Source organism: Cephus cinctus, unplaced genomic scaffold (assembly GCF_000341935.2).
Source record: "Cephus cinctus unplaced genomic scaffold, Ccin1 Ccin1_scaffold0215, whole genome shotgun sequence".
NCBI lineage: Eukaryota > Metazoa > Arthropoda > Insecta > Hymenoptera > Cephidae > Cephus > Cephus cinctus.
Genome location: NW_014332933.1, coordinates 151,880 through 167,912, shown reverse-complemented (window position 1 = coordinate 167,912; position 16,033 = coordinate 151,880). Strand labels below are relative to the sequence as shown.

The following is a 16,033-nucleotide window of genomic DNA, read 5'->3' as shown; positions in this document are numbered from 1 at the left end:
TTTTCCCCCCCCCCCCCCCAAATATACTCAGGATACAGGCTACGAGATGTACCGCAAGAAGAAGATTCTTCTAAAATTATTAAATTTCCTGATTCCTAATCGAGCCTCGCTTCGCTCTGCTTTCAGTGAACGCCAAGGAGCGCCGCGCTACGCTAAGGAATGGAGGGCACGTGGCAGTGGGAGCAGCGAAAGCACTGCCATATCATTCTGCCGAAACCTTTGTCGACGGCAAAGGACATCAAAGATCAGGCTGCAGGTTACTCTTTTCCTCTTTTCCTTCTTCCTTCGAATAAATTACTCTAATACTACTACTACTACTACTATTACTACTACGTCACATTCTCCCCGTCTGGCGTTACCGGTGCCAATGATAGCGCTGATACGTTTCAGGTGAACGAAGGTGGCTCGGCGAAGACGCTCGCGAGGTACAGGAAGACAGCGTGAAGAGGAGCCGCGAGCCGGGGCTGTGATAGCCGGAGCCGAAGTTAGCACCTTCTAATCGAAATCGGGCTAGGAGGAAGCAGGCTGGAAGCAGGCTGGAAGCAGGCTGGAAGCACAGTCAAAAGAAGGCAGGACGACAGACAAAAAGGAAGGGTGACAGGTAGACAGACAGAGGGGCGCCATGGGCCCAGCAGCCAACCCCGTAATTCTCTGAGCGATGCAAGCAGTTAGGGCCGAGGCCCTGCTAGTGAGCATGTGGCTCACTAGAGAATGAAGAAGCAAAACGTCCGGACCCTATCGTTGATCGTCTGCACGTTCACCTACCTCCTCGTTGGCGCTGCAGTTTTCGACGCCCTCGAGTCCGAGACGGAGAAACGACGCTGGGAAGCATTAGATGGTAAAGATCGGTTCACGTGTCATGCCAGTGACGCGCCACGATCGGCATGCCCACCCCACGTCCTTTCAGATGTAGATAAGGACATTGCGGCTGACGAAAGATCCTTCGGTGAAAAATTGAATTAATCGGGATCACCGGGAGACTTCATCTATTATTTTCACCAAGGGCCACTGATTCCCAGACGTTCTTCATGCCCATCAATATGCATCAATTTATACATTAGCTCTCTTGCATGTCCGTCAAAGTGTGGATACTGCCATAAGTAGTCTCTGATGAAAACATTAATACACACTAATTTCCTGAACTCATGACAATTTTTCGTGTAGACGGAAATATTTCATCGACTGACGCATGCTACGTATAACGAGAGTGTTTTTTCTCAATGTCGTTTGTAACGCCATTTGTGTCCGCAGCCATAGAGAAAATGGTGATACGCAAGTATAACATTAGCGAGGACGACTTCAAGGTCATGGAGACGGTTGTGCAGAAGACGGAGCCGCACAAGGCCGGGCAGCAATGGAAATTCGCTGGAGCTTTCTACTACGCCACGACGGTCCTCACCACTATCGGTAAGGTCTCGGGGCTCTGTTTTATTTGACAGCGGCTTCACTTTCCACCTTACTTACCCACGCACGTCGTCATTCCACTTATTCCTTTTCCAATCCCGTGAAATATGAATTTTCTGCAGAATCTCCTTCGCACGGCCTTTCGATTCCTAGTGAGATAGTCTCCTGTCGCGTGATACTGGCTAGCAGGCACGAAGAAAGACTTGAAATGCTCTCGCTTCTTCACAGGGTACGGACACTCGACGCCGAATACCATAGGCGGCAAACTGTTCACCATGTGCTACGCCATGGTCGGCATTCCACTGGGTCTCGTAATGTTCCAGAGCATAGGAGAGCGACTCAACAAATTCTCGTCGGTCGTCATACAAAACGTTAAACGGCTCTTGCACTGCAAGGACGTCCAAGTAGGTTTTCAATTCCGATCTGACATTCCTGATAGCACCAACGCATCCCGATGACGTCATTCGAATGTCTTGAACTTAGGGCACCTCGAAAGCGTTCTCAACGTCCAGTGCCTTCGTTTTTTTCTTTTTTTTTCTGCTTGCACCTCTGTACTCGCGTTTCCGCGTCCTTTTTCCAACCACAGGGAAGCGCGTTAGCTTCCCTCCCCCGAATGGTCGAGGCTGCACCGAGGCTTTTAAATTCGTTGTCTTGGATGATCGGTGTCCGATCGGTGTCCGATCAGTGAGAGGTTGCTCAAAAAGACTTCTTAAAGACGTTTCTCCAAGGTGCGTGCTAACAGGGAGGCAGTGTAAACGGGGACAGAAGGTGTGACCTTTGACTTTGAAGTATCCTAAGCCTAATTCGATGTCCAATACAGGCCTCGGAGATGAACCTAATTTGCGTGGTGACGACACTTTCGAGTCTGACGATCGCCGGTGGCGCCGCCGCGTTCTCCAGGTACGAGGGCTGGTCTTACTTTGACTCTGTCTACTACTGCTTCATCACCCTGACGACCATCGGATTCGGCGACATGGTCGCTCTACAGAAAGACAACGCTCTCGACAACAAACCCGAGTACGTCATGTTCGCTCTGATCTTCATTCTCTTTGGGTTGGCAATTGTCGCTGCCTCGCTAAACTTGCTCGTCCTGAGATTCGTCACGATGAACACGGAGGACGAACGCCGAGACGAAGCCGAAGCTCTGCAGGTGAGTTTCCAAGGAAGACGAATTATATAGGCCAGTTACAAGTATAGTCGCGATCAATGAGGAAGGAGGAGTGACACTTGACAAGTGCTCGCGTCTCAGAGGAAAGTCCTCAGTACAAGAATAAAAAAAGAAAGCAAGGAAAGGATAGCTGGCTAGTGGTTGGTAGCCGTGTACTGGCGGGAGTCTGCAATGTCGGATGGATCGATTTCAGGCGGCCCAGGGAGCAGTGCGTCTCGAGGGCGACGTGATCACGGCGAATGGCTCGATACTTTCGGGTCAGGTCGGGACCCAGGGCGACACCATCTCGCTCGACGACAACCAGTCGGTCTGCAGCTGCCGCTGCAGCAGCTTCTACAAGAAACGGCGGAGACCGCGTTTCACGGTTCGTCGTTCGCCCGGCAAGATCTCTCACCTCCTCCCGATGCAGCAGCTGCCGGTCCTGAGTCTACGGACCGAACTACGTCCCCCGGCCCTCGCACCTCTCCTCCAACTTCCGCCGTTACATCAGCATCGTGCCAGCATCTGACGCTGCCCGTCGGCCCGAACACTGCCCACACCTTCCCTTCCTCCAGAGCTGCAATTTACGCAATTTACGCAATTTACGCAATTTACGCAATCCACACAATCAACGCAATCTTCAATCTGCAATCTGGAATACCCTGAACATCCGGAATACTTGCAATATCCAGAATTTCGACTCCATTGCTCTCGTCGCAGTTCCATTTAGTAGGACGAGATATCAAATTATCTTTCTTCCGGCATAAGCAGAATATTTCAAGATCACACGGCGACCATCATTTTCTATTATCCTTCGTACTCTTCTTTCTTCCGTATTAGTCCTTTTCTTCTTTTTTTTTTCTTTTCTTTTTCTTTTGCGTTGCTAGAATCCAAAGGAAATTCGAGCGAAGAGCCGTTGCTCGGAGAGCACTCACTCGCGCCACAACACGTGTTTCGAATTCTCGGCTTTGGCTTTTGGTTTCATTAGTGAGAAAAGCAAAAAGGGAGAAAAAACGTTAAAGTTTCATCGTAAAGCGGAAAGTCGGGTGAGATACGAAATTGAAAAAGTTTCATTTCCATTGAAATCAGCAAACTAAATGATATTTATTTCTCTTCGACCCGTGAATCCCAGATGCGGCAGCATCGTCGATGTACATACATATGCACACCGCACTCTATAGCGCATTCGTTGGACGAGTGAGGGCGTGAAATACAAGTTCGGAAAAGGTCGCCAAGAGGTCGCTGAATTCCCAGTGCCCCATTGGGATTCCTGTTCGCTCTCTTAGGGTATATTTTGAATCGGAATCAGACGAACGTGCAATGCAACCTAGAGCCGTGGACGTCTCATGCTGCGGGACGTCTCAACCGCAGAACGTATGACGAGGGAATGCAAGGGTGTGCAAGAGAATATGTCGAAAGAAACTAGTGAACATTTAAGAAAAGAAAACGATATTACGGTTCTCTCGATTTATAGGAAATAGAAATGGAGCGAAACGATGGGGGATTAGCGACGTCGGTAGGAAAGAGGAAAAAGGAAAAAGGAAAAAGGAAAAAAGAAAAACCTTGATATTCGTGTACAAAATGGTGTGCGAGTTACCATGTGTTCCGTAGCACAAGAGAAGCAAAAAGGAAAAAAAGATATTTCTATCTATATCCACACTGATAAGTAAAAACTTTTTAATTAACAAAAACATTTTACAATTTGTATATATGAAGTATATAGTTACATGTACGATGATTAGGGACTTTGACTTACGGTGTTTCAACTTACCATGTGTATAATATACCTATGTCTCTGCGAGACATATTATATACGTATGCAAGAACAAAAAGGATTGACATTCTCGATTTTCCACTTCTTAAATTTTAAGAAAATTTTGATTGTTAACAACCGTAGCGGGCGCGTGTAAAAGGAGAAATATGTAGGAGCTACCATAGATAGTTTATCAAGGTTTATTAACGTGGAGCAGGACGTCGCGGCCAGGAAAGACTCCGCCAGCCAGAAGTACTCCTTCTTCCATCCCCCGTCCCTTTCGATCCCACGTCCACGTGCTTGCGAGCTCACTCGTTCCTCTACGTGGCTGTGGCGATAATCGAGAGGCGAGGAGGGTAAAGCCCAGAAGAAACGTTAAGACCTCGCGATTATGCGTGTAGCCGAAATAACTGGAAGCGCAGCTCGCAGCCATCCCGGCCGCACGTCTCCCCCGCGAGACCACTCCACGGACCCACCCGCCACGTGTTAATTACCCATTTAAATTAAGACAAAGAGAAAGAAGCGATACCGACTAGACCTTCCTTTTTGTTAAAGAAAGGTACATTGTAATATATTAGAATAAGGTATCCGAGAGTCGCGTATCGGCCAGGAGGAGGATTTTCCATAATCTAGAATAAGGGAATTGCGAAGATTCGAATAGTCAACGAGAAACTGCGGACAATAGGGAATGCGTTTAAAAATGTTATCTATTCTCCACCTTCTACTTTGTTTTATCCTTTCTCCATAATTTCCCTAGCCTTTAATACATCTCGATATACCATTTTACAGCAATGATAATGACAATGAATTTATAGATGTTTACCACCCGTTCACCATGCAAGCAGAGCACGATAGACAATACTTTAAGTTCATTTCTTGTCGCTTTTTCACCTATTCCTTTCACCGACCGTCCCCAATTCTCTACCACTACGTCTCATTGGACGTTCCGTTTGATACTCTCGTCCGCTCTGAAATTGTACAAGTAACTGGGCGCTGGGCCAATGAGAATCGAGCAACCGAGAATGAGCACGGCGACGACTCGCTGCGCGCTGCGACACTGCGCGCTGCGAGACTGCGTGATCGCGAGTCCCGACTCGGAAGAAATCTGCATTATCCCTCGAGCGGAGCGAAAGATTTCTGTTGCGACTTGAAGTTAGGCCGCTGTAGGAGCAATCGCGGTCCGTTCGATCTCGGGGTACGTATGCTCGGCGACCGGCAGTCCAAGTGTCGAGGCGCACAGGGTAGTGGGTACCCACTCGTAGGTAGGTACCCACCTCGAACGTCTCGAATACAAGACGAAAATGATAAATGCAAGTGTTTACTTCAATTGATTATTTTGTTGCGTGCGCATATTTTCAGACAGAGCGGACAATGGCTAATTGTTAGATGCAGAGAGAGAATGGCGGGACGCTGGATACGGCGAAATTCGTGAGATTCGCGACTGATCTTCCCAACTAGATAGGAAAAGGGCCACGCTCGCATTTCATTAGTTTTACGAGCGTCGATGCGTAGGTGCGATTTCTAGAATGTATGGCTGTGTGCCCGGACTGCGCTTCGAGATAATTTGCATTATTGCAACATTGCTGCTTACCAGTATAAATGGCTATAACGTTAAATGCAACAGAATTAATGAATAACTAATCGATAATAAGTGTAACGACACCGAATTAACGGTATACTTGTCGTAACAATTTTGTTATTAATTGTACGATAATTGTAATATAGATTCCTTCAAAAGTAATACGCGAGTTATATTGCCCGCACCAGTAGCTCGGGGAAGATGACGGATGTCGAAGACATCCATGAGGACCGAGGAACGTCGTCCTGAATTTCCTCGAGAGAATCCAAAGGGACCTCTCCTCGCATAAGAGATTATTAAGAAGAAGAGTAATGAAGTGATGGCGACACCAGCCTGTCGTGCCAGCTGAAATGCGCGATTGGCCGAACGTATGTGTAACGTGTATGGATGCCTGCGTGTTTCCCATAATGTGCAGCTGTGAGAATGAGAGAGATCAGACGCGGTAGGACAAAGGACAAAGGACGAAGGACGAAGGACGAAGGACGAAGGACGAAGGACGAAGGACGAAGCCCGAGCCACGAAGGGAGAAACTGACGAATTAAGATATCGCGCAGAGAGCTGAATATAATCTGTTAAGTAAACGCATTCATTAAAATTCCTGTAACATTGCGTTTTAATTTGCATTGTCGATTAATGTTTTGTCGTTAAGCTGATTAAAACAATTGATCAATGTGGCGTAACGTTCTCCGTCTGGTATAAATCTTGCGGAGATGTCGAACAACTCTAGCTTCAAAGTGCCAATGAGCTGAGAGAGAGAGAGAGAGAGAGAGAGAGAGAGAGAGAGAGAGAGAGAGAGAGAGATTCAAACCACAAAGGACGCTGTTAGAGTCTCTTTCCAGCGACGTTAAATGCTAAGCAGCCATGACATTGAAACTTCCCGTATTTTTAAATTTGTAATAGTAGATTCAGACACAGTAACATTGTAACGATACATCGTACGAATATAAAGAATAATATTTGTAATAAATGTGTATAAGTTAACGAACACGATAAACCGGAAACGGGGGCGAAGGGGGGGGGGCGGATCAGGGTGGGCTGGGTTCACTCGAGGAGGAAGTGGACACAAATTTTGCTATTATACTTATAGAACTTACGATTATAGTTACGAATTTAAAAGATTATTTAATCGATTAATTGACTAAACAATTACATTCGAGCATCGAAGCAATGCATTCAATGCAGTCAATGCAGTCAATGCAGCCATTGTCTCGAAAGGAAGAAAGAGAGAAATCGCTGTGAATCTGTGACACGCGCTGTCAGAGCAAAATGATGAAACGAAAGTTTTTCCTTCGCATCGAAACCTCAGGGGGATTCGATTGGCGAGCTAGAAACTGTCACAAGGAGCTTTCCCGTCTATTCGTAAACGATCATCAGAAACTTCGCAGACGTTACTCATCAGACTAACGCTATTCAGAGCGAAGAAAATGAAATATCGCCTAGGACCAAATATTTTTCTTCATATAGTCGGTCCACGAGTCAATGACTTGGAGATGTCATCTTTCTAAGAATTTCAATACAAAAGAATCTCGTAAACTGTCACATTTGACTCGTCGATTGACTATAGTTTAGAGTTTCAATAAGAGAAAATAATGAAAGCGGAAGGGCGAGTCAAGGTAGGAGAGGGGTAGGAAGCGAGTGCGTGGTCCTGGATGGGGGACCCAACCAGACAGCCATTTCATAAAGGTTATGTTGTGTTGCGGGAGTTACGGAAGAGTAGACGCAAACGGTAGCAAAGAGAGAGAGAGAGAGAGAGAGAGAGAGAGAGAGAGAGAGAGAGAGAGAGAGAGAGAGAGAGAGAGGGAGGGAGGGGGATGAATTACCAGATGGAAGTATAGAAAGTGTAGAGAAAGTGTGTGTACAGAGAAAAGAGCGTCGGGACGCTGAGCTACAAGAAAAGAAAAGGAATGAAAGAACGAAGGAAAGACGATACCACATATCTCTTATTTTCAATTTATTAACATAAAGATATTGGGAAGCGAATGTGAAAATTCACGATCGCTTCTCAGGATCGTTGAAGCAAGACGCCCGTTTCCTTCATAGGGCGTCACGACGTCCCGGAACAGGGGCGTTCAACGATAAACTCCGCACTGTGATCGAAATTGGTTCCCAAATCTGCCTGCACACACCGCCATATGCATTGACCTTTAATTGAATCGTGATTTGTAAATTACTATGAACTTCCTAATTATATGCTGGTATATGATAATACTTGTGTTCTGCCACAATAAAGCAGTTTTTTTAACTAAACTTTTTCGAGTTTCTTGCCGCTACATATTTCAGCTCTCCCTCGGCTCCTGATAGTCGAAGGTCCGAGCTCGCTGCGCCATTGCGAGCAGCTAATCGTTGCTACGCCAATTGCATCCACTTCGGAGCCGCTTTAGGACGCTTTGCGCCGAGGAAGGACGACGTGAAGCGGCGAGGCCAAAGAAGCGAGACGAGAGATGTGCACGCAATGTGGAATCGGGTAAAAGCTACACCGAATTATCATTCAGCAATTATTTATTATGCCTGTCTCTTTCTGTAATAAATAATTAAAATCTTCGAATACCATTACTTTACGTTTCTAATTTTAGTTTGTATTAAAACCACCAAATTGTAGCTTGCAATAAAATTACCACTGACGCTTTTGAGTTAACGTTTGAGTTAACGTATAAAGAGTTACCAGAAAAGACGTGGAGATACTTTGTCGCAACCAATCCATCGACCAGGATGAAAATCATTAGACACTTGATGCTTAAGGAAATAAATATTGAGAAGGCCAAGAGCGCGCACTTTCAGACATTCTTCTGAAGTTATGACACGTAATGATTCTACGTGAGTATCTTTGACAATGTGAAGATACGCAGATTGCTGAATCGCGAGACAATGGTCATCGGAATAGAATAAAGAGTGGAGAGTGACAGTTCGGCCATCTCGTTTTTTCGTGCAACGCCAGCACCTAATCAATTTACAAAAAAAATAGATACTCAATGATACTTCAAATCCTGACCCATCTCGTTTTATTATTTTATGTCACGGCCTATGCAGAATCTTAGCGTGATTTGCTCGACCTTAGGTATAGAATGTTTTCCATTTTCTTTTTCCTTATATGTCCTATCGTTCTTTAGGTATCATAAGAAGTCACAGTATATAGGATAGGATGATCGTATGCTCGAGCAGCACAGTGTAACCTTCGTGACCGGTCAAAATGATGCCTTTCTCTTTCACTCTTTCGTTCTCACTCGACCGGCTATGAAGCACCGATCTGCACTGATCCACACGATCCACGCCGTGTATTCTCCCGCGCGGATGCGTCGAGAGGAAGATGTCTGGTCAGAATCCTGAAAACCGATTGGTCGAGCAGCGTCGCATCAGCATCTCGACCAATCAAAAGGATGACCGTGCCGGGGCACAAGCTGTTTGCCGGATGAGCATAAACGAGGAATGTATTGTCACATTTGTATTCTCTCGGCCATACTCGAGCTACGAGCCTTCAGGGCCCCGTACCTCAAGAGTCGCGGCGTTACTTTGGTCACCAGTAGTCACTGTCTCGTGCTAATTCAAAAGTAGGAGCTAAAATCCTTCTGCTTTATATACTTCAACACGATTCTTAACGATACTCTTTTAAGGTGTTGTTAATACGTTAATACGTTAATACGTTTATCACAGCCAAAATAGAGGATATTACGAGGATCCCTTGTTTACTTGCTGAACTCGAGTCATTGTCACGTCTATAATTTGATATGAGGTGAATTTTACCGATTGGTACCTCAATCGTAAATCACCCAGCTAGAGTTTACCGTGATTAAATCTACATATGTTTATGGGTTTATAAGGCGTAAGTAGAACAACGGAGACATTTTAAGATGACTGCGTACTTATAATTTGGTATACGTTGTAAAAATGCAAATTTTTGGATTCTCACGTGTGTGTTATTTTTCCAATCACAACTTGATCAGCATGATGTTTGACTTTTCCTGCTGTATGGCGAAGAAGAGAAGGCAGGATATTTACTAAAAAGCGATTCATAAGATGAGAAATGAAAAAGCTAAAAGTAATAAGGGTGCTTGCTAGAAGGAGCGCGACTTGAGGTTTCGATAAAGGCTTGGTTCGCACCTGGTGCGTAAAGGCGGTTGGCGTCGGCTGGCTTCGCAGTGCACGCCCGATCGATACGCGGACCCATGCCGACGGCGGACGGAGAAACCCGAAGACGCTCGAGTATGGCCGAGACTGCCCGAAGCGGTGTGAACGAACGACGCGCACCGAACGACGCGGGGTCTTCTCCGGCTTGGGTGAAACAGCGTACGCGTCCACGGGCGCGGCTTGCGTCTCGAACTGGCGTTTTACATGGGAAAATGTCCTCCCTTGATTATCTGGATTTGTGCCGGCTGTGTCTTGTGAAAGATCGTGTCTCCGTGCCGATTTTTGAGGGGGAAGGTGACGTTCGACAGATATTCCTCAAAATCGCTGCCTGTCTGCCGGTCAAGGTAAGCCAACTACGCCGTCGTTCGAAGCCGTCGGCCATTTTGAGAAGCTCTCTTCCACTACGGACTTATCATGAAACTTTTTAACCTCCCTGTAGTCCAGAGAGCCGATTACGTGGCCTGTCTCTGTAAATGTTTCTTTGCGCACCTTGTAGATAAGACGTGCTCGAAATTAGGGCCGCTTTATACAGAAACATAAACGGAGCTTAATGAATTGTTCTGTCCGCGCGACGCCACCAAGTTACCCAACAGCATTCTATCTTCTATCAACTCTTCGTACAATGTGTTCTACCACTTTCCTCCACTTGTTTTCTTTACACTTAAATTCTCCCCGTGGACCCCTCAATTCCCTCTTCTTCGTCGCCCCCTCTGCTTCATTTTCTCTTTATGGTATTGTTTTTTTGTCTCTTATTCGTGTAATTTTCCTTCTTTATCTCTTTCACAGCGTATCGTTATTTTTTATGTTCTTTTTGTTCTTCTTTTCTCCGTTGAATTCGCGTGTCCCATTGAAAGCAGCGTCCTTTGACGCTTTGCACGAACCTACCAACCTATTAATATTAGCCTATCAGAGGTACGAGATATTTAATCGATTACTCATCCGGGATACCAGATTGCACTTGAAGATTTTCTGTTTTTCATAAATGGAAAAATTGTATATATGTGTATACATATATATATACATTTATAATACACACACGCACGCACGCATGCACACACAATGTGGCTTCCATGGAGTAGCGGAGAATTTTCTTGTAAGGGACGGAGAATCAATATCGACGATTACTACGCCACGTGTTTGCCGGTAAACGTTGTAAATACCTTAAACCAAACAACGAAGTGTTCAAAAACGAAGTTCAAGCGATCTATTTTCAATTAAATAATGGAAATAAAATGATGTTCGACGCTTACGTGCCACCAAATGGTTGACGGATCTCGGTGATGGTTTTATTTGTTTCGTGCGATCCTCTCAGCTAAATCGCGCAGCGGACTCGTGTTCCAGTGACGTGTCACGATCCCAGAGTTAATTGATCGTTATAATTGTCATTCTTCATATTTTGATCGGCCGCTTTCAAGTACTCGAATCAAATGTTTGATCTACGTATGATCTTAACTTTAGTACCTCCTAAGTTTATCCTGTTTCCTGACATACACTCGATCGCTGGCAGAGAGATCTCAATTGAACACGAAGGCTGACTGCTCGAGTGCAGTCATATGATACAGCGAGTAAGAATTCTATCCATTCTGATTGCAGGTTGCCAGAGAGGACAAATTACCGAAAAAAATATGTGATGACTGTGTGTATAAAGTAGAATTATTTTATCAATTTTGGAACACAACGGCCAATGCTGAGAAGCAACTCCTGCAATGGCTCGGAGAAGTTGGCCTGGAGGAGAAACAGGGTTATGTCACCGGAGTTCTCAATCCGGTAATTATCTTTGTCCGTTGTTTCCTGCGACATAATTCAGGAACGAAAAGCATTTTCACTGCAGTTTGGAAAACAAAATGAGACGCGAACAAATGCAAAGGAGAAGGAGAGCGTACAGCGATTTTCCACAATTCCGTTCGACTATCTATTGTTTTGTTAACGATTGTTATCCAATGGTGTTTACCTTGACTACCGCGACAACCACTGACTAAAATATAAATTGTGTATGCTGTAAGATTTTTTTCTGGTTTCAATAGTAATCTGTAATAAGCGACAGTGTCTATCGAGTGCTTAGCTTTAAAGTATATAAGAAAACCAACTTTAATTCGTCGAACGAACAATCTTTTCATGAAAAGTCCAACTTTACTTGTTCGGCAGCGTTAATTGGTTATTTGATTGGTAACGAGTGTTTCTTCTCCTGAAAACATATGTATTAAATAGATAAAGATATGAGTAAAAGCGCGATAGTCTGTCTTGGGCCGCGTTTGCCGTGAAAGTATTTGATAATTTAGAAGCAATTGTAATTAATGAAATAATTGATTGGGATTATCGTGTTACAGAGTGTGATGAAGCAGGAACAAAACAGTGAGAGTAGGCTAGATAGTAACGTGATGCAGCAAGTGAGCGGGCATCAAGATAACATGGGTGGTATGACCATGATAGACAATATGGGCTTGGGGATGCCTATCATGATACCCAGTGGCAATCAGCAACAAATCACCTCAGTTCCTATGGACACGAGCGGTAACTCCGTTCAGACAGTGCGGCCAGTGCAGCAGGCGGTGGTGGCGGTGGCGGGTCCCAGTGCGCAACCTAACCACCAGGAACAATTAGCGCAGAACCAAGGAAGTGCCAGTGCGACTGCTGGAACGGGTACTAATCCAACCACAGCCACTCCTACCGTTGTCACTGCGTCTATTTCGCATCAAGACGACGAGGAGGATACTACTGACGAGGATGAAAACTCCGACGAAGAGTGCGACGCCGATGAAGGTATCATTGTTTAAACTCTTGAAAACTGTTTGAGTCTTAAACATATCCGAACGCTTAAGTTTTGTGTGTACTTTAGCGCTGATGTAACTGCTCTTCTTATTCCTTCTTAGGCTTACCTGTCAAAGAAGAGAGTGAGGAAGATCCAAGTAATAATAGAACTATCGAGCCCACGACGTTTGTGAACGTTTCACTAGCGTGCGACGAAGCAGGCCCTTCGGGACTACAGCAACAAAAAATCACCGAAATGCCTGAAATGTCTATGCCTCAGGCAGCCGACGGCGACCCCAAGTCTGGGTGAGTTTTCCTTTATTATTCTTTCGATTGATCGAGAGCCAAAGATGCGGTTTCGTTGTGGAGAACACAAACAATAATTAAACACTCTGCACTCTTGGTCAAATTGTACAATGGGATTTTTTCTAATTTGAACTAATTCTTCATAAAATTTAATCCGTTATTGAATTTCAGTCAGGTATAGTTTTGACCGATCTAGAAAAAATTTTTATTTTTCGAATGTAATATATGATATATAATATGATATATAATATATGAAAAAAAGAAACGTCCAAAAAAAGTTTGATTCTTCTTGATTATATTATTTGATGCGCAGTTAAAGATTCAATTTTGGGACATTCACGCTCATATTTAAAAGACTGAATCAAAACGTGCTTGATAAAAATATTTTAGTGCCTGAGACAACAGAATGTCAAGAATTCGGAATCTTTAAAAGTTATTGATTTACCCATTTGTGTTTTAGCAAAGATTGAAAACGCTGAAAATATAATACGGGACGTGGAATGTGGGAGAGAGATTTCGTTAGGTACACTTGAGAGTTAGTCACCCGTTGTCCGAAGTGGCATGGTGCGTAAGTGCACAAGGTAGGTGCGCACACACCCCACAACCATCTTTGGCTCTAGACCTTTGGCAATTTGGTCGCAACAAGAGAAATTTTAGTTCTGTTAGCGAAGACGCGTTGTGCAGTCACAAGTTTTTCAAAATTCTTGGAGCTTTTAAGTGAAAACAGGTCGAAACTTTAAAGTGTGGATAATTCTGACCGAAATTGCTAAATGTCACTTTATTCGTACGTGTGCGTAGTTCTAATAAGCATGAGTCTGGCGTATGTTCGAATGAGAGGAAGAGCAGTGTCCTGATCTCTTTGTCGCGTCGTTGCGCCTTTCGAGTGAATGTCCTTATGATTGGCGCGTGGGAACCTCATTCGATCACACGCTTCTCTAGAATATTACGTGTATACAATCAGAAAATGGACAGAGGGGTTTCATCGAAGTTTTCTCGAATCCGACGTTCCTTGCGATTGTCAGTGTTAACGCCACTCTCTGTCTCTGTTACGGTCATCGCGGCGCACTCTACCCGGTGACACGGTTATTTCGCGAAGAAGCACAAGGGTTATTGCGGCTTCGGGTTGCCGAGGCTCTAACGAGGTACCAGGAAGGTGCATTCAAAGTCGAATTCGTATTGAAAAAAATGAACGAAACAGAACATAGAGCAATAGCAATCGATCTCTCTGTCCAAGAGGAAGAGCTGTTTTATGTTGTCGATATAATATTGCCACGCTTACGTAAAGGCACTAATGCCGCACTCGGCCACGGTTCATACTCTCGATATCACCGATAACGGGAATGGATTAATCAATTTACTATTTTCTCAGTTTTATGTACGTATAACGCATATGTCTGATAAGTTGGATAAGTGTACTTTTGTATTGTCTGTTTCGTGGCTACCACCATCGTATCAGATTATTCGTAATTTTTCTTACGTTCCTTATGTTTCTTACGGGTCGCCTCCTACCTTACGGCCTTATTTCTCCGGTGCATATTTCGCTGCATTATCCGCCTGCGTCGTATTTTCCACTCCGAGAGTGAGGGATGAGGCGTACGAGCCATACGAGCCATACGAGCCATACGAGCCATAGGAACCATAGGAACCATAGGAACCATAGGAACCATACGAGCCCCCTTGGGGGCTAACTCTACTTCTTTAAGCCCACGCTCCTTTATTTTATATTCTTTGCTCAATAAGTCTCTCTGTCCTCTTATCTCTCGTTAACAGTAAGTCACAACCCATTTATTGCCTTTCGATCGTTGATCAATTTCGTTCCGATCTCTACTGTCTTTACAATTCCCATTCTCCCCATATTATATTCTTCTTTCCGTCTTTCGTCTGCTACTTTAGTTTACAATCGATAAGAGTTTCTATCTATCGTCTTCGCCCTCACTCGTCGTTCACGTTGAAAACATTAACAAAGCGCCAGCGCAGCGTATTCGCGCGAGCGCCTTAACGCCATCGTACTCGATACCAGTCGAAGGATCGAGAGGCAGGATAAGTGTCCGACCAGCCGTATCAGATGAAGAGAACGCAAGAAAATGATTGAAAGTGCTCATTCCTTTTAATGTGAAAGAAGAAGAATGCATTGGAAGAAGAGTCATTGATCCGAAAGCTGGAATGCTTGAAACAGACCGTGATAATGGATAAGTCAAAAAGATAATGCTGAAACTTGGTATCTTCATATGATTTAAATAAAGGCGAGTATCTTACCTTTTATTTGTTTACTTACACCGTCGCATTATGGTAAGAATGTCTCTGTTCGTCTGTGGCTTTAATTATTTTTTTTCTCCAACTAGTTTGCCGGTAATTTTATTATCCGAGCTTAAGTTTCTAATGCTGATCCGATTTTTTGTTGCTGATCTGCAACTTGGAAAGCCATTCTCCGATATTTCAGTTTTCCAGCTGCTCTCTCAACGTCTTCCCAGTCACGGAGATCGCGCGATGCATTTATGCGCGTGGCTCTGCGATATGTATGTAATATTTTTACATCTTTTATGGAATTTGCCCGTGAGTTTAGCGCTGGACAAACAAACTTTTGTTTATACTACCTGTCATTGCGTTACATGACATTATGAATTTTTGCGTGGCTTGCTCGTGATTTCTTTCTACACGAGCGCCGGCATCATCACTCATTTTTCATGCACTGCGCCATTTACTGGCAGCGATTCCTCCTGCACACTGTTGCTTCCGATAGATGTTTTCCATTTTTACCCCCCCACTTAAATCCTTCGAGGTTTTTCTTACTAAAGATTTTTTGAGATGGAAAGGACGACTCTTCGCTGCGCCAACGAGAATCCTCGAGATGCCGGCGCGTGCTCAAGAGCTTTCGCAAGCTCACCGTATTTCTATACATACTTGAGTAGCTACGTACTCGCCTTCTAAGGCTCTCTCTCTCTCTCTCTCTCTCTCTCTCTCTCGCTCTCTCTCG

The 16,033-nt window shown here is 44.6% G+C and overlaps 2 protein-coding genes across 17 annotated transcripts in view; both read left to right on the top strand.

Annotated features, from left to right (window-relative positions):
• The first annotated feature begins 711 nt into the window (after window positions 1-711).
• LOC107265181 (two pore potassium channel protein sup-9) lies at window positions 712-3,080 on the top strand. The gene is made up of 5 exons (XM_025082366.1): window positions 712-838; window positions 1,252-1,407; window positions 1,633-1,808; window positions 2,225-2,554; window positions 2,766-3,080. The coding sequence occupies exons 1-5, from the start codon at window positions 712-714 to the stop codon at window positions 3,078-3,080; spliced, it is 1,104 nt and encodes a 367-aa protein (XP_024938134.1).
• A 6,954-nt stretch (window positions 3,081-10,034) lies between these two features.
• Window positions 10,035-16,033, top strand: part of LOC107265174 (zinc finger protein 587) — a 59,653-nt gene continuing 53,654 nt past the window's right edge. For 4 of the 16 annotated variants that reach the window (XR_001537136.2, XM_015734330.2, XM_015734336.2 and 1 more), the window contains exons 1-4: window positions 10,060-10,349; window positions 11,599-11,772; window positions 12,333-12,765; window positions 12,876-13,059. Coding sequence is in view for 15 of the 16 variants with exons in the window: in XM_015734330.2 (XP_015589816.2) it covers window positions 10,083-10,349; window positions 11,599-11,772; window positions 12,333-12,765; window positions 12,876-13,059 (1,058 nt within the window). In the remaining variant the exon portion in view is untranslated. Of the gene's footprint in view, window positions 10,350-11,598; window positions 11,773-12,332; window positions 12,766-12,875; window positions 13,060-16,033 lie in introns of all 16 variants that reach the window. The other 12 variants (XM_015734333.2, XM_025082219.1, XM_015734334.2 and 9 more) reach the window with 10 other exon arrangements.

Bases quoted from the DNA above. Each gene is read 5' to 3' on its own strand.
- LOC107265181 (XM_025082366.1), top strand. From the start codon at position 712: ATGAAGAAGCAAAACGTCCGGACCCTATCGTTGATCGTCTGCACGTTC. The intron at 839-1,251 runs GTAAAGATCGGT...TTGTGTCCGCAG, and splicing joins ACGCTGGGAAGCATTAGATG to CCATAGAGAAAATGGTGATA. The intron at 2,555-2,765 runs GTGAGTTTCCAA...GATCGATTTCAG, and splicing joins ACGAAGCCGAAGCTCTGCAG to GCGGCCCAGGGAGCAGTGCG.